The sequence below is a fragment of the Phodopus roborovskii genome, unplaced genomic scaffold (assembly GCF_943737965.1).
Source record: "Phodopus roborovskii unplaced genomic scaffold, PHOROB, whole genome shotgun sequence".
In the NCBI taxonomy this organism is placed as follows: Eukaryota; Metazoa; Chordata; class Mammalia; order Rodentia; family Cricetidae; genus Phodopus; species Phodopus roborovskii.
The window spans coordinates 182,762-201,227 of record NW_026126411.1 but is presented as its reverse complement, the minus strand read 5'-3'; the positions used below and the strand labels follow the sequence as shown (position 1 = coordinate 201,227).

At 49.2% G+C, this 18,466-nt stretch overlaps 1 protein-coding gene across 1 annotated transcript; it reads right to left on the bottom strand.

The window, feature by feature from the left end:
- Positions 1–12,231: 12,231 nt before the first annotated feature.
- Positions 12,232–17,613, bottom strand: Med10 (mediator complex subunit 10). Its single transcript, XM_051182710.1, has 4 exons — positions 17,419–17,613; positions 15,820–15,903; positions 14,396–14,498; positions 12,232–12,749 (listed from the first exon to the last, which is right to left on the bottom strand). The coding sequence occupies exons 1-4, from the start codon at positions 17,538–17,540 to the stop codon at positions 12,651–12,653; spliced, it is 408 nt and encodes a 135-aa protein (XP_051038667.1). The 5' UTR covers positions 17,541–17,613; the 3' UTR covers positions 12,232–12,650.
- Positions 17,614–18,466: the final 853 nt, after the last annotated feature.

Sequence of the window (18,466 nt, the reverse complement as noted above, 5' to 3'; positions counted from 1 at the left end):
AGAAGTTGCCACAGGCAGAGGTGAGAGGAGGGGAGGGGAGCTCACTATGGCTCTACCTAGTGCCAGGCCTCATGGGAACCTCCTCTAGAAAAGATGGCAACTGCTGAGGGCAAAGACCAGATTCAGCCTCTGGGAGGAAGAAAATCATATGGGTAACAGATGATCAAGACAAAATGGAGGAAGAGAAGAGTCTGGCACTTAAGCCAAGAAAAACCCTCCAGGATCAGTGACACCGGCACAGATTTGCTGGTTCTCCAAAAGTCCACATGACTCAACACATCTGTCACTCTATGTCATTCAGTATCTGAAACCCAAATACTGAATGACCTCACTTGGGAGGAGTCCAGATCCCATCTCTGAAAGGGACATAAGAAACAATATTAAGGGGACTCTGGTAAGTACACAAGGATTTAGTGTCTGTCCACCTGAAGCCTCTTTGTAAATCTTCAGAGTTTTGTTTTATTTAGCTACTCAATTTTCAAATCTGTAAGAACCACAGCTTCCTGTCAATTATGGCCCGAGTGATACCCAGAAGTGTTGGGGTAACATAAGCTATACAAAAGAACTGGAGACGAACAATAGAAAGATTGGGATTAAGCATGGAGAGACAGGACTCCACAGAAACCTGAACTAGCTTACCTTTTTCCTTCCGGATAGAGGTGAGTTCTGCCAGGTAGCATGTCACTCTCACGGATGAGGTACACATACCTCATGCATGGTGACCTTTTCTTTTCAGTTAGTACAAATTACAAATGAGAGGATGGGTGGGTGATAGGTGGATGGAGAGTGACAGGCTACATAAGAAACTCGCAATTAAGGTGAACAGAAAATTTCCAACTTCAATTTCCCATCTGCAAAAAAAAAAAAAAAAAAAAAAAAAAAAAAAAAAAGGAAAGAAGAAAGAAAGAAAAAAAAAAGTTCATCTATAGCCTTTATCTTTGCCTACCATCATTTCAGCTGGCTAACTTAGACAACGCTATGATCTTACAATGCACACACTTGCACAAAGCCTTTCCAAAGCCCCTTTGGTCTCTACCTCGCCGTCTGCCTAGTTCCCAGTTTGACTAGGGATGCAGGCCTGTGCACAGCCACCACACAGCTTCACTCAGGCCTCTGAACCTGTCAGAGCCACCTCTGCTGTCCTCAGGCTGAGCATCTCAAATTCTCTTTCTCCATCCCTTCCCATTTCCAGACATTCTATACACAATAGTCACTGAGCTATTTCAGGACAATACATCTTTGAAATTACATAAAGAATGTGAAAGATTTGTTTAAAAGTAAAAAAAGAAAAGTCTCCTACCTCCTCTGGACTTCAAGGGACAGAGGGATCTGAGTTCCACTAAAAACCCCGCCTCTAGGTCCCTCTCTTCAGCCCTCAATAGTCTCCAAGGTCAAGGAAAGTTTTTGAGTGCCAGACTGCAGTCTTGCCCTTCTCACTCACCACCGCTCCCTGGCTCTGCTCTGTATCCCACATCCTCAGCCTCGACTCCAGAAATCAGGACCCCAGTTTCTCAAGAAGCTTTCTCCTTCTCAGAGTGACATCAAGACAAAGTAGCATATCCAAAGTGGAGTTAGGGGACTCTGGATGCACCTCATTTGTAGAGACAGGCCTTGTCTCTGCTTGCAGCTCCTTGCACAGCCTCTCTTGGGTTTATTATTACATTCTGTACAATGTTTTCTAGTGGTGAATGGAACAGTTCTAAGGTCTTTATAACTTTTGGTGATGGATTCTTACTAGCTTCAAGTACATGGCTGTCAAGTGATGATTTTCCTAAAGACACACACAGGCATACACACATGCACACACAGGCATATACATGTGCACATGCACACAGGCATACACACACAGGAAGACAAACACGGAGAGATAGAATGCATACCTACTTACTCCCCCAGGGGTAGGAAACCCATGACAGACAACAGTAATTATGTTAAATGGTCATAGAAGGAATGTTACAAAGTTCAATAATTAAATAATTTTAATTGTCCTTAGTTTCTATTAGAATCAGAACAATTGCAGTAAATATTACTAAAATGTGTCTTCGTACTAATGCATATTCTGCATTGTTTTGTTTTCACAACTGTAGTTAATGTTCTGATCCAAACAGCTGACCAATGTGTATCCTGAGTGAGTTTCTCTAGCTTGCAAGGATATTTTTGCTAGATTTAGCCAAGCAAGCAGAATGTATTTTCCTAGACGTTGGAGGCTACTATTTTGAGTGTCTTTACCAGATTTTCTATTTGTTATTCCTCCAGAACACAGAGTCAGCACAGAAAGTGGAGAGCTTCGCTTATCTTCTGAAGAAGAAGCCCATGGGTTAGCTCATTCATTTATACATTCACTCACTTCATTTGATTTTATCCTCCCCCCTCCCGTGTGTGTGTGTGTGTGTGTGTGTGTGTGTGTGTGTGTGTGTAACTGTGGGACCTTATGTATGCTAAGCTTTACCAGCTTTCACTGAAGCACTGCTAGAATCCATCTCTACAGCCTGTGGCCTTCTCCCTGGATGACCTCACATAACCTTCCCCATGCTTTGTTCAGATCCTAAACCTCACCTTAGCCTAATCCAGTCTGAAAAGACCCTATGTCCAAATAAGATCACATGGATACCAGCCAGGCACGGGGCCACAAAGTATTTCCTACAAGACCCCATCCAACCTATAACAGGTGCTTGGAAAGCCAATGTCTGGCTGAGAGACCTGGGTATTAGTCTCCAAGTGGGTCCCAGAGCAAGAAGCATGGCTGCCAGGCCTAGGCAAGGTTTTCCAGGGCTGATTCAGCAAAGTGCTTCTGTTCCTCTGTGACCCTGGACCCTCTACCTCTCAAGCCTGGATTCCAGATCCTTGCAGAGGTACACTTTCCCAAGGTTCCTGAAAAACAGGAGCTCAACAGTCTCTCCCTCCCTTGGAAAAGAGCCCGGAGTGGTAGAATGGGAAGACCACCAGGACCCACGTGTCTGAGGCCTCAGCCCAGCCCTGCTCTCTAAGCTTAAGCAAACCAAGCTCTAAGCTTCTTACAAAATAAAAGGGCCACTGCTTTTTAGCGTTAAGCCTCCCACACCCCATTTTCCTGCTAACTGTAGATGTGCTCACCCTTGTTTCCCTTTGGGGCAATCTTGGCTTTGGTGGAGGCTCTATTTTCTGAGTTTCTCTGTCCTTGCATCCAGTGGGTAATGTATGAGAAAGCAGCCTTGCAATATGGTCCTCGGGGAAGCTCCTCCTAGACTCAGAAAGCCTTGCACGTGAACTTGGGACAGATTCCCTTTGCCTTTGAACAATGCACTGATGAGGTTTGTCCAAAACCAAAGGATTTGCACCTCCCCCTCCCTAAAACAGAGCTGAAGAAAGTGGCAACCAGGGGTTTGGTCAAGTGGACCCCAGGAATACCAGCATAGGATCAACACCTGTCTTTGCTGTCCTCCCTGAGAGCTGGTAATGTGAGAAGGTACATGGCTCATCTCCTGGCACGGGGGTGGGGTGGGGGGGGGGAACCACAATGGATGTGGATCCAAAGTGTCACACACAAAGGGCAGTTTCAGGAGCCACCCACACTGGAGGTGTGGAAGGAGGTAGCCCTAAAACACCCCCAGAACCTTAAACGTACAGTATTGTTGTTGCTGCAGGATAATTCAAAGTTTCTGCAACTTGCATTTTACAGACCCTACGGACAGTTCTTGAACATTCATTGTCTGGCATATATATGTTCTATACTACTGTATTATTAACTAATAATCAATGCATAAATGTTTTAAGAAGTAGTAAGCAGAAAATATATATGTGAAAACATTAGGGGGGTTAAAAACACTTGGGGGGAATGTTAGGGAGACCCCACCAATCTGACATCCATCTATAGCCTGTTATCCATAGTCTTGCCTTCTACTTCAAAATACTAGGAAATGGTGTGGGGGAGAGGTTCTTGCACAGTTATATGCAGGACATTGGCTGCACACACAGCTTCAAAATCATTATACACATCAAACCAATCAGCTTATGAATGTGGAAACTAATCCTCTGCTTTAAAAGATATTTGTAAACGATTTCATCATTATTAGTGGCATTTTTATTGACCTTCACTTTTGGCCTCAAAATAATTCTAAAATAATATCCCCCACTTCAGGAAGCAATCACCGCACTGCAGAAACACTGTTCCCCACACTTGAGATTCGGCTGTCCCCCAAAATAAGTGTTTTTCCTTTTATGGCTGGAATTCTAATAACAACAATGGCTAAATTGTGAAATTGGGACTAAACCGAGAAAGGGCTTTCTCCTGTGCTGCCTCCGTGGTCTTTCATTTCACAGGATTAATGAGCAGGCGATCCCTGGTAAATATCAGACACTCCCTTCCCAGTGTTCCGTAAGCTCGGCAAACTCTCCATACTGCTACTCATAAATGGCTGTCAATCACAAGGAGTTGGTGGGCTCAGGCCCATGGAATGGTGATCACAAAAGCTATCCCTGAGCTGCAACCCACCCCCCAGAGCAGCAGCGTTCGGCTCCACCCACTGATTAGCAAGGGTAGTGTCACAAATAAGCCTGTACCCTCCAGCAGGGCCACAAGTACAGCAAGAGAAGACGGTAGTGCTGGCTCCTGCCCAAACAGCCATCAGAGGGAGCCAGGACTCCCTATCCTGCCTAAGGCCACAGTTTGGGGGTCAGCCAATGAGTCAGTATAGCCCCAAGATTTCTCCAAACCCTGGGTCTGGTGTTGTATGTGTAGAGTAATTCCCAGGACTTAACCAAGAAACCCAGTCACCACAGCAGCTTCCAGAACAGCTTTTCATTAGAGCCTTGGGACAGTCCATGACACCCATGGGGATGGCATTTTGGGGAGCTGGGTATGTGTAACAGGGAGGGGCATTCCCTCAGCCAATGGCACGCTTATGGTGGATGTAGGAACAAATACCAATGGGGATAGCCTAGGAATGCATGGTCACATTTCCTGTGTGCTGCCCATCGGCCTGATGAGTCTAAATTTCAGATCTAGATTACAAACGAACTGTATTTCTGTAAAAATCTCCCTCTACCTTTCCTGAACAGGATAGAGCTTCTCACCATTGAACAGATGTGGGGGCCCAGAGGAGGAAGACCTCCTTTATGGGTCCTGGTCCCATGAAGCCCTTCAGACACCACAAAAGCACAGGCTAGCCTGCTTGGAAAGTTCCAGGCCTGTGACCTAAAAAATACAAGCTAGACACATCTGAGGAATCAAATGACAGAGAAGGTTGTCCTCTGTTCTACACACACACACACACACACACACACACAGGTGGGGGGAGGCTGGGGCAGGGAGTGACTAAGCCAGGAGATGCCCTCAGATGATGGTTGATACTGTTGAACCCTTGTGGGACTCCTAACAATGGGAGCAAGGGCTGCCTTTGACCCTTTTCCTCATAGTGGGCTGCCTTGTCCAGCTGCAAAACAAGGGGAAATGCCTAGTCTTGCTGCAACTTTGCTTGCCATGCTTGGTTGATAGCCATAGGAAGCCTGCCCTTTTCTGAATAGTAATGGAGGAGGGGTGAAGGAGGGGTGGAGGAGGGAGGGTGAGGGGGTAGCTGGAGGAGGACTAGGAGTCAAGGAAGGAGGGGGAACTGAGGTTGGGTTATAAATACAAATAAAAAAATTATAATAATTTTTAAAATCATTTCAAAAAGATATTACTATAAATTTAAAAAGGAAGGAAAGTAGGAAGGAAGGTAGGAAGGTAGGAAGGAAGGAAGAAAGGCAGCATCCTTGGCATTGTTTGCCATGGCAAAGCCAGAGGCTCTGAAAGGAAGACTAAGTGCCATGTCTGGCTGGACACCTGAGCCTGTTTTCTTTGTTCTGAGAAGGAAGAGTCTAAAGACATTTGAAGTGGAAAAGTAAGTGAGGTGCTGACCGGTATGTGTGTGATGCTGTGCTTTCTGTACCTTTATGAACATAAACCTGAATGTACACATACTGGTCCATGCTGGTCTCATGGAATGAGTCTGGGGTCCGGAACCTGCATCCTAAATGTCTTCGATGCAGTCTGTTTCTGCCTGGTGTATAAACAGCATTTATACAAACACGGGTCTACTTAACTCAACAAGAAGAACAATAAAAAAAAAACAAACAAACAACAACAACAAAAGGGGAAAAAAATAGGCTTATATCGATGCCCTGAAAACTGAGCAGGATAAATGGGAGGCTCAGCTCCCTGGGCTGACTCAGAGCTTGGCTGCTCACCATGGACAGCTAATAAATGGTTATTAATAAGAGTGATGATAACGGCCAGCCGCCATTTGCTCCTGCAACACAATTAGCCTCACAGCGGGATTCGGTGCACATTGGAACAGTAGCCTTCCGTTGTCACTCCTGTTCCCAGCCCAAAGCAGTCAGAAGGCAGTGGAAATCATCCCGTGTCTTGCTTTGTGCCTTGGTAGTGTGAGTCAGCCTGACTCTGGGCCCCAGCTGCTGCTTTGGAAGAAACTGGTGGATGCTGTGTTAATGACCCTTCGGGATGCTGATGCTCCAACCTGCATACTCATGGATTAATAAACAGCACTGCACTAACTGGTGCCCGAAGGACCACCCTGAGATATATGTCTCCTCCAGTACTCCAGAGTGAAGAGGGGGACTGGACGGTGGAGGGAGGGTGGGAGGACCAGTCTCCTCCATACTTGGTGCCCAGGCAGCCCTGGAAAAGGCACTAGAAAGAGCCAGAATCCTCAGAAGAAACAGTTGGGAGAGGAAAAAGATTCAAGAGAAAAGACAAGAGGCAATGTGGGGATTCCGATGCCCATGCTCGCACAGAGCCCATCCCTAAGAAAGAGGAGGAAGATGCCAAAAACAGCAAGGGGGGGAAGGAAAGAGGAGAACCTTTATCAGGTCCAGGAGTTCACCACAAGTGTGATGCCTGCTGTGGGCCAGCCTCAGGCTCTCCCCTACCCACTGGCCCAACAGGAAGCTCCTTGGAATGTTGTAGGTCCCAGGTACTCCCCTGCCCTGGACTCAGAAACCTAGGGCCCACACCCTGCTTGCTTGTGGCCTGACTGTAGGTTGCCTGGGCCAGCATCTGTGCTCCTGACTTAGGGCTATGCCATGCAGAAGCACATGTGAAGGTGACCTCCTGCCATGGGAGGAGGCCTGGAGGACACAACACCTCTGACGCAATTCATGCCACAGTGTGGACGGAGCACAGAAATCCCTGTGCTGGCTGCCACTTGTTCTGCTCCTTTTCCTCTTTCCAACACGTGTATGTGTATTGTGCATGCATGTGTGTGTGTGTGCATGCTCACGTGTGTGTGCAGGTGTATGCCCACATGTATGCCCGATTGTAGATAGGCTGAGGTTGGCATGGGGAATCTTCTCTGAATGTTCTCCATCCCATTCACTGAGGCAAGGTTGGACAAGGAGCTTGTCAGCTCAGCCTGCCTTGCTAGCCAGCTTGCCCTGGAGCCCCGTCTCTGCTTCTGAGACAGACCAGTCACTGCGCTCACCAGGCGCTAGACATTCCAGTCCTCAGGCCTGCTTGCTCAGCCAGCACTTCGCCCACTGAGCCATCCCCTTAAGCCCCCACATGAAACTCCTCATCTCCCAGTCCTCCACAGATAATGCTCCTAAATCTATCTACTGTGGACAACCTCTGCTCAAGTCATATTGAGACCGCTATCTCCAAACAAGCCACAAAGCTGCAGAGGGGTCCTCCGGCCCTCCTGTGTCACACGGCCAACTTAACTGCTGGACAGGAAGAAGGGCTGCATGAAATGCTGTAATCACAAACCCCCAAGGAACCAACTGCAGGAGCAAACCAGGAAGAGTGGAGTGCAGGGCAGGGGGCAGCACACACAGGAAAGCAGAGGTGCAGCTGGGCCTGAGACCATCAACGTGGCAGCCCCCCCCCCCCCCGCAGTGGCGGCCCCACCACTCTGCTGCTGCTGACTCTGAACCAGACAACGCTGCTTGTAAACAAAAGCCAGGAATCAATATTCCATCAGTGGCCCCTGTCTTCTCAGCCCGTTCACAATGGCCTGTCGTCTTCAGTGGCACCGGCTGTCACCCTTCCTGTCCTCATTATCATCGCAGGCTTGTCACAAAATCAGCAGCCACCACAGCACTCCTGTGACCCCAACTGTCTGCATCCACGGCACAGCATCAGCCAGTCTGTCTCCTCCTCGCCTTGCAGTTTGTGCTGAGAGATGGGGAACTTACACAAAGGCCTATGCACCAGCTCAGGTTGGCATTGCCTTGGGTCCCACACAGCATCACCCTCACCTCCCAGAGCCAATGCTGTGTCTAACATGTCTGTGAGCCACACTGAAAGGAAGGTGGCACTCACTCAAATTCGAGTGATCATAGTTGCCAGCCACGATGCCCACAGCCTGTGGCAAGCAGGCCGTGTCCCATCTCCCGTCATCACTGTGTGCCACCCTCACTGGCCCTCCTCCTTCCTGTCAGGTGAGGGAGGTGTTTGGTCCTTTCACCTCAGGCCATCTGAACCACAGAGAAACCTAGCCTGCAGTTCACCCCTGAGGTGAACTGGAATCACCCCTTCCCTGTCTAGGCTCCGGCTACCTCTGTGAGGAAAGAGAGAACCCTAGGGTAGCCCGAGGGTTTAATGGGGTCACAGGTGTCACACCCTCTCATGGTGCCTGGCAAAGGGTAACAGGTGCCACTGGCCCTGTTACCATGGAGAAGAGTTAGTGAGACAGCCTCAAGGCCTCTGAGAAGTTAGTTGGTAGCAATGCTCAGCCTCCTCAAGGCATGACAGCCAGTGTCACTTTCCTGGGTGTCACTATCAGGACTGAGCCTCATAAGCCAGGAGCTGAGACGAGGCCCAAAGTCAGCAGGCAGGGGCATTGGGGTCAGTAGTGAGGACCAGGCCAACTGTACAGGCTTTAGGGGACTCAAGTGAGCCGGAGAACAAGTGAGCTGGCCCCAAGCTGTGCCCACTCAGGGAACCCAAGCAGGTCGACATGGGGACCCACAGCAGCAGACCCCTGGCTAGTTTAGAGGAGCTAAATGCCTCCTCCCCAGCTCTTGAGGACATGTGCTTCCTGTACCTGTTTGCAGGGGAGTAAGCCACTCCTCATTCTCCTGACCTGGGAAACTCCTGCAGGCCAGCTTCCAGAGCACAGTAAAGACAATCCGGAGGTCAGAGTGAGGTCAGGGTGGTGTGGAAATGCAGCCCTCCCAGCCAGCCACACATACACACACAGAGAGAGAGAGAGAGAGAGAGAGAGAGAGAGAGAGAGGGAGGGAGGGAGAGATCAGAGCCTGGGCACCCACATTTATACCCTCTTCCTTCCAGGCTCTTTTAAAATCACCACATCCTTTCTACACTCCTGGACCAGAAACTGACCTTGCGATGGACCTGCTATTCCATTTGGTCTGTGCATGAGCTGAAATATGCACACATGCAGGAAATCTGTCCCTGTAGAACAGTGAATCTGCCTGTGAGGACAGAACTGTGCAGACAGCAGCCGGGCCAGTTGGCCCTTGGATTCCACCATCTCTCCCCACATGCCTAACGTGTTTAAAATAACATGCATGTCTGCATCCCGTCTCTGTGTTTACCATGCATGTACCAAAAGGAACTGATGCATTAATGCATGGCTTTTGAAACTGTTTTCAAATCAACATGGCAGAGCCTGTTTATTGAGCCTTACCAGTGTTTACCAGAGCGATCCTTGACATTAATTCACCTCCAAGGAGGGAATTCCATTCTTCACACACAAGCTTTTCCTTCTGAAGGGTCAGTGTGAGCATCTTGGCTTGGCTAGGATGGCGGCCAGTGTGCTTCTGTGTGCCCCTCCCCCACAGGCTCTCTAGATGCATTCTGTTCATGCTCAGCTGCCCAAACCAGGTCTCGTTATCTCTATGCAGTAATGAGGTTTTCAAGCAGGTAGGAGTATGTCAAGGCCATCTGCATTTTCAGGCTGTGACTATCATTGCCGTCACAGTATTTCCTCGCTCCTAGCAAAGACAAGACAAATGTTTTCATGTCCTGGGTCTATCCCTCTCAACTCCTGAGCCACCTGCTCTGGGAAGAACAGGACAGACAGTGGCATGGGCAGGCCAAGTCCTCAGATTGATGACAGAATACAAATAAGCAACATCACAATGAGACTGGACACAAGCCCCCAATGCCAGGCACTGCATGGCCAGAGCTGCCAGGAGGGCAATGTGGTGGGCTGGGTGGTGGCCCCTCAGAAGTTAGTCCACCTGAAATCTAAACATGACCTTACTTATAAAAGTATCTTTGCAGATGTCATGTTAAAATGTATGGACCGGATTAAACTTTGTGTGCAATGACAGTGGTCATCCTATGAGACCCAAGGAAGGCCATATGAAACTCGGGGACACCTGCAGCTGTGACAGAGAGAGATGGTTCTGGCATGCCTTGATTAGGAGGGCCTGGCCTCCAAAGCGGTCTGAGTCAGTGTGAAAGGTACCAGGTTCGTGCTGCTAAGTAATCCCAGGCTACCTCCAGGCAGGGTGCAAGAACCCCCCAGACCCTACTAATCTTCAGATGAGAAAAGCACAAGAAAATCCCTTCAGATCTATCAAAATCCTTCATTTGTTCTCAGTGTCTCTTCAGCCATGACAAAGACTACAAGCAAGTAAAAATGTAAGCACATCTTCAAAGGCCAGTGCCTAGACTGCATCCTGTCACAGCTGCCTGACCTCAAGTTTGCACAGGTTACTTCTTACTGTGGCTGTCACACACAGGAATCAGTACCCTCAGCTCTGGAGATTGGCAAACTGAGGTATCTTTAGGGCTACACTTTTTCCCTGTTTCAGCTTCCAGGGGGTTCGTGCTTCCCTAGCTTGTGGCTGCTTCTTCAAACACAGACGCTCGGCATCTACAGCCATCCCTGCCCTCTCATTTCTCAGCTTCTTATTTCTTCTTCTTGTATACCGCTGTGGCTGCACTGGGCACATCTGGAAACCCAAGCAGGTCCTTATAGCTACCTCTCACCCTCTGCCAGGTAAGGCAACCTCTTTACAGCTAATGGAATGAGGACATGGACATCGTTAGGGTCCTTATGACCCCAGGGCACACTGGATACACTATTAGACGATACAATAATCCCAGTGTCATAAAGGAAACGTTACACAGGGAATGGGGAACTACCTGAGAGTGAGCTGAGAATGGAGACTCTGCTCAACATGTGGGACTTGGGTAGGCACTGTTAGTGACAGGCCAGCAGGCCTGAGTGAACTAACAGAAGTGAACTAACACTGGAACCCGGTGTGAGTGCAGATGAGCCCAGTAGTTATGAGTAGAGACCTATGTACAGTCTCCTGAGGAAGTGTCCTGTTGAAAGAAGAGGGAAGCCGTTGATACATGGTTAGGATGCACTTAGGGCGTGTGGATTAGTGTAAACCTGGAACCTTGGTCCACAATGGAACATGAGAGAAAAGAGCCTGCCCAAGGCAAGGGTAGTGAGTGACAGGTGATCTGGGGAAGCCAGCACTGGGAGTTTCTACAACATAGCCTGGAGGTGGCCAGAGGTGGCCAGCCATACACTAGGCAGATGACTGCCTGGGAGAAACTCTCAGGCACATCCCACAACACAAAGACCCCAATTAATAGTTCCTGAACAAGCACAAGCTAATGACATGGTATGCCCTGAATAAGCACATGCTTATGACATGCTACACACTGACCATCTGTGTCAATGCACATGCACTTCCCCACCCCTGTACCCAAAATAAATGGTAATTTAAACCACTGCTGATGGGCAATCAAGACACTGCTCTTTATCTTTCCCTACTGAGAACACAAGTCTGTCTGTGCCTTCACAAGCTGTGGAATACACCTCCACTTTTTAAATGCCTGGTCTGTGGTGCTGTTACAGATCCCTCCCACTAAGCAGTCCCAGCATCACAAAGGGGTGGGGGGGAGCTAGTTAACCAGCAGCTAGCCTTAAAAACACAGCCAGATGCACTGCCTGCCACCCCCTTCCCGCCTTGGCCTGCCCCAGATCCACTGAAGGGAAGCAGAAGCTGTAGCACACTCCCTGTGGTCTGTCCACACACTACAGCACTTTCCAATACTGTGAGAAGTCTGTGTTCTTTAGCACACGCCTGTAAGGAACAGACTGTGGGAAAGGGGACAACGAGCTGGATTTAGCATTTCCTACCTACATGCCTGAAGAAAACAATGTTTTATGAATATCATAACACGAGGAAATAAGCAGTTGACTATTCCCATGACATGCTGTTCTACCTTGTAAAAATGCTGCATAAATAATTTCACAAAATTAGCCTTGTAAAACTTAGACTTTATTGTGTCTAGTTGAGACTCATGAAAACAGTTGCATTCTTATGCACCACATCTGAAAATGTAAAATATAAAACCCAGTATTGTCTTATAACACTGTAACAGAACAGAGTACATAAAAAGAAAATATCAAGTAGAATCCCAATCTCACGTCACATTTCAGCAAGGCTGTCTTCCTGTCTGTTTTCCCTAGAGGGGAAAGAAGGGACCACCCAAGGGTCTGAGAGCTGCAGGGGACATCTGGAGCACAGCTCTACTCCTCCAGTCCCAGAGTCCCACAAGGTCAAATAATGGGAGGAGGTAGGGACAAGGCCAGTTCCCATGGCTGGAAGGCAGCATCGGCAGGCACAGCATCTCACTGAATCAGTCCCGGTAATTAAAGAGATGTGGGGTCTTCACACACTTAGGAAGGTGGGTGATCTTCCCCCCGAATGCTCCGATACTTGGCCATGTCTTCTGGAAACACTTTAGAAAGTTCCTGAATCAGCAGGCTTTTAAATTTCTACAAACAAAAATAGCTGTGTCAAGGAAATTCCAAGTTATAGACAGCACGACTCCTCCAAGGATCCCACAATTTCAACTGGGCCACCCAAAGGGATGGAGCCAATTACAAGACTGACTGCATTTAGCTAAGGTGTTACAGGGGCACCGGCTCTCTGAAAGGGAACTATATCTTTAAGACAACTCCCTCCCTCCAGCCAGGAGCTCCCCTACAGTGGAGATTACTTCTGCTGGCCACACTCACATCCCAAGTTTAAATAACACTCACTGGAGCGGTCACTCACTGGAATCACAGGAGGCTACATGTGCAAACACCTCCTAAAGCTTTCCTAAACGCAGGAAACATGTCATCTACTGCAAACACCATGGGTCTCCAGTCACTCATCCCCTAACATCTGTGCTATCCCAGTCTTCGAAGTTGTCCAATGTGTCTGCACCCCAAGCCTCTATTCTCCAGGCCACAAGGCCAAAGCCAGAGAGACACGAGCTACCTCACTACAAAAACTGAAAAAGGTTTCCACAAGTTTTAACTGACGGCCACTAGGGACATGAAAGCTACAATAGTCTACCTTGAGACTGTCACAGATCTCAGGTGAAAGATGACACCAAGTGCCTCGGGTGCAAAAGGGAGATTAGCCACACGGGCACCCATCAATGCACAGTGCACTCAAGCACAGCCCAAGGCAGTGAGCCTAAGATGCTGGTGGGACCGGAAGCCTACACCCCAAGGGTCAGTCACTGTATCCACAGAGGGGATTTCTGCTGGGCATCCAGCAAGTATGGGCTCAAGGCTAAGTGGACCCACCCCCACTTCTGACAGAGCCCATCCTCACTGCTGCCACTCAGCTAGAGCCTTCTGAACACCTGGACACAGCAGACACACACCAGCACATGTGTGCCCGGCTGACACCAAGCAGATAGCGAGCAGCATGGGGCAGACATACGATACGGGAACTTAACTAGCATGCAGAGTGGACAGTGGGCAGACAAAGAAAAATGGGCAGCCCAACCAGCAGCCTGGGGGAAGAAACTCAAAGGAAGACCTGCGAGCCTCTGAGAGAGAGGCAGCAAGGCTCACTGTGCAAACAGAACATGAACAGCAAAGGAGAACAGGACACAAGTCAGGGCCTGGTAGCAGGGAGCCCAGAACACGAGTAGACAGTGCTCTCACTGAAGGCCACACACAGCTCCCTAAATCTCATCGAGGCAAAGTGGCCTAGTTCGCTGCAGAGAGTATCATCCGAGTTTCTAGGCCTGGAGGCCAGACACTAGAGACAACATAAACCTCCCAGAATCCTCCACCTGCAGCCCACTGGCATAGAAAAAAAGGCCTCCAGTCAGGGTGGACACAGAATAACAGGCACACGATGTTAGATGTCACCCAAGGGAACCCACAGGAAGGCCACACTGAAAGCCCCACTGGCCAGGGACATCAGAAGACAAAATGTATCACTGTTCATTTGTTTCCGTGTTTTTCAATGGACTGTGGCTCAGTGACATTCAACAGAACTATTACACATGCCAGAAACCCCACTGTGTGGCCACCATGAACAGCCCACAGAGAACAGCAAAGTCCATCAGTCATGTTTGCATGCTTGCTAGGTGCGCTCTTGTAGGTGCACACAGACATGACTGCCTTTGTCTTACCTTCATTGTGTCAATCTTCCCCTTAACTTGCTCATTTTTAGCAAGAGCCCTCTCCAGGCACTCTTTGGTGTAGAGCTGGGGATTTCGACCTTGATCAATGTATCTGCAAACAACAACATCTCAATCTCAGTTAACACACAGCTGACCCACCTAACCTCAGTTTTCTGGAAGCACGCACGCACGCAATCCAGTAGAGATGACTTCATGGGGCCAGTATAGAAACCAGATTCTTTTAAATTCTCAAATTTCTCCAAGCAATCACCTTTGTTTCTAGCAGTTCATGAATCAATAATCATTATGAACCCCAGAAAGCATCACAAGCTGTGCCCCTTTACATAGTCAGCACTCACCATTCACAATGCATTTTCATAAAGGAATGAAGGAAGGAAGGAAGGAAGGAAAGGAGGGAGGGAGGGAGGAAGGAAGCAAATGAACACACAAAGACTTTGGATCCTCTAGCAGCCTATATGATAAACAAGTTAAATGTGATACAGGCACTCAGGACTGTGACAGACACTGCTCAGGACATGCTACGTGGGGAAGCTAAAGGGAGGAGCAGAGGAGCCACAATGGGGCTCAGAAGTTGACCCCAACCTCTGTGGATATACAGAGCCAACACTAGGCTGAAGTGCTGAGTTTATTTTATCCCTGCTCTGGACAGTCCATGTGCCCAGCAAAGTGTGTGCTATCAAGGCCAGGGGAGCCTGCATTCCTCCCACAATGTGTTTAGAGCCCATCTGTGAATACACCAAAGGCACCTGCTCCTTGCAGTTTGCAGTTCACTGTCTTCCCGGCCACTGCAACAGGTCTGCAGGACTCCGGTAGGAAGATGGCCAGCCATAGCTACCTCTCCTTCCTCCCAACAGAGGAGGGACCACCTCCCAGGCCCAGGTCACCACAGGAAGCTTCCTAAGCTTTTTCCAGATGTCTGTAGGTACACTTTTTCTTTTCTTTGTATTATATAGCCCACACACAACTCCTGTTTTGTTTTGTTTTGTTTTATATAGTCCTGGCTGTCCTGAAACTCTGTCGACCAGGCTGGCTTCAAACTCATGAGAACGGCCTGCCTCGGCGGCCTCCTCCTAAGTGCTGGGATCAAAGTTGTGTGCCACCACACCCAGGCACAGCTCTTTACTTTATGAATGCCCAGCTTTTTCTTTGGCCTGGGGCTTTTCTCCACTGAACTCAGAAACCTGTTTTAATATATTTAACAAGCTTTCAATTTCTCATTTTCATGTGACTCTGCTTCCAACAACAACTCTGGAGTGCCTTTTTTAAACCCCACTACATCCCATGAAAACAGGCATTCCTGTCTGCTCCTCTCACACACAGTTCCAAAGCACCAGGGCCACGCCTCCCTCAGCACACTGACTTGCACAGCTAACCCAGATTCAGAGCGGGCAGAGATCCACAGTGGTACTTACTCAAAAACTTCTAGAGGCACGGTGATATCATGCAGCTGCTGTCTGCACTTATCTATGTCCTGTAAGCCCGTAACAATAAAGTTCCTGGGAAAAAGGCAGAGTGGGGTGTGTGGTTAGTTCAGATTACACAACAAGCGTAGTCCACACACAGCACTGGCCACTGGTTTTCACACTGTGGTGGTTAAAACAGCAAGGTCAGGGACACTGCGGTGGATAACCCAGGGGGCAGCTGGGTATGAGAAACATGGGGTCCTGGGAAAAACAGTAAGGCGGGTCTCAGCAGGCTCAGGTTTAGACAATGCTCCAGCTTGCTTGCCTCCCACAAAGCCTCCCTGAGCAGGAGTGCAAGATACCACTGCCCTCTACTCGGGTAAGCATCTCAGCTTTAGATACAACCTTGCACTCGGTTCTAACAGACTGAACTGTGGGTAAGAATAACTTCTAGGGCAGTATCCCATTGCAGCTAGCAGACCGTGGGGGTGGGGGTTCCAGCAGATTTCCAGGTGCAGACACTAGAGGCAGGCCTTGGCTTTCTACTGAGCTGGATGAGTCTCAGCTGGGGGTGGCTTTCAGCCTGCTAGATGAACCTTAAATACTGCTTGCTGTGCCTGTGCCCTCAAGTTAGCTTTTCTACCCCAAGATCAGTGGCTTCGTCAGAGGGAAGTTAGGAGACCCCTGCCCCCTTAACAGGCTTCACCTTGGGCAGCTCACAGGATTCTGGGGACACCCTTTGGACTTGACAAATGCCCTCAACTTAATAATTTTCCTTCTAATCTTGGAATGAAGGTAAAGAAAGGGCAAAGGCATGTTTCTGGAACACATGCTGCTGAGACGGATTTCGGGGTAGGCAGCAGGGAGCTGTTGGCTTCAGCTTTGAGTACAGCGCCCACTGTGGTCTGCAAGGAAGAAACCCACCCCTCCCGGTTTGAACCTCAGCTACAATCTAGAACCACCCAACATCACTTCACCGCCCCAAGCCTGAGAGTGTTTCCCCTAGGCGTCAGTGAGGTATTCTCTGGAACATTTTGTGTTTTCCTGTCCGCCATTCCAAAACCTGGCTGCATGACCAGCAAAGATATTGCTAAAAAAAAAAAAAAAAAAAAAAAAAAAAAAAAAATCAAATCAACCCTCTGTGGTCTTCTTCCACACCCGCCTATGCAGCGGGTGCATGGTTCTCTTAGGCTAGGAGTGGAGTCAGCCTCCCCAGTGGAGTGGGATGGGGTGGGATGGGGTGGGTTGGGGTGGTGGGTTAGATGGGATGGGGTGGGCTCCTATGGGGTGGGATGGGGGTGAAGTGGGGTGGGGCGCGGTGAGGCGGGACAGGGTGCGGTGGGATGGGGCGGGGTGCGGTGGGGTGGGGCAGGGTGGGGTACGGTGGTGTCAGGGTAGTCACAGCCTGGCCTGCAGGGTCCCAGTGATGCCAGCCTCCTTCCCAGTGGATTCAGGGCGGAGCTACACCCACCCATATGGAGTCAGGATGGAGCCCCTGTCCCGCAGTCCCAGGATGAACCCAATGGGTCCAGCAGGGTCCCCAGGGCCGCGGGCGGGGGCTCCGCACAGCAGCGCGGACCCCGGCTCGCCCGCCGCGCCGCCACTCACAGTTTCTGGCTGAGCCCCGCCTGGCTGCTGGGCTGGAAGTCGCTGACGATGATGCCGAGCTGCCGAATGTTCTCCACGAACTTCTCCAGGTGCTCCTCCAGGTGGTCAAACTTCTCCGCCATCGCCAGCGCTTCCCGACCCTCGAACGCAGCTCACGGCGACTCCGAGTCCGCTCCGCTCGCTCGCTTCCGGCTTCCGGAAACACACTTCCGGTTCCTCGGGGAGGGCGGGTCTCCTGGGGGCGGGGCCTGGCAGCTGGGGGCTGGGCGGGGCAAGGATGAAGTCTGACTGGGAAACTGCTTGGAAAAGTCTAAAGTGGGGGAAATCAGGGAGAAAACCCAGCTGAAATAAAGATGGGGCGAAGACGGAAAGTCCTACCCGGTTCCTACCTTCCTTCAGTGAGGAAAACCAAGCTTCATCAGGGAAAAAGAAAACTAGAGTGCAGGAACATAATCCAGTTACACTGAACCTTGCATGTCCATAATCTGGGAAGCCTGGGAGATAAGCAATTTCCTTTAAAAGATAAACAACAATCTGGGCCCAGTGAGTTGGCTCTGTGGGTGGAGACTCTTGCTGCTAAGCCTTGCGGCCAAGTTCAATTCCCAGGAGCTACGTGGTAGAAGAGAACAGAAACCTACATGTCCTCTGACCTCCACACATAATCTGTGTCACAAGCAAGCCTACACACGGCGTACACGGACACAAAAATACGTAAATGTATCTAAATTGGAAAATCAAAATAAAGCCATGCTTTTTAAAATTGGCCAGGAGGCAGAAATCTCTTTCAAAAAAAAAAAAAAAAAGTAGCCTAAGCCCTGGCTGTTTCTCACACTCACGTTTTAAATTAATCAGACATTAAAGAAAAATGATTTCAAACTTCCCCCAGACACTTTTAGGGGCTAGAAAAGGAACATTTCCCAACTCAATTTAAAAGGTGCGATGTCTTTGATGTGGAAATCAACCTGAAGCACTAGAAGCAAAAATGTAAATCAGCCTCTCAAGCCTCACAAAGGAGGAGCCAGAAGGGAGAGGGGGTGCACAGGATGCA

Excerpts from the sequence above, each read along its gene's own strand:
- Med10 (XM_051182710.1), bottom strand. The coding sequence starts at position 17,540 with ATGGCGGAGAAGTTTGACCACCTGGAGGAGCACCTGGAGAAGTTCGTG. Across the intron at positions 15,904-17,418 it reads GCGGGGCTCAGCCAGAAACT|GAACTTTATTGTTACGGGCT; the intron begins GTGAGTGGCGGC and ends CCTTTTTCCCAG. Across the intron at positions 12,750-14,395 it reads GGAAGATTGACACAATGAAG|AAATTTAAAAGCCTGCTGAT; the intron begins GTAAGACAAAGG and ends TTTTGTTTGTAG.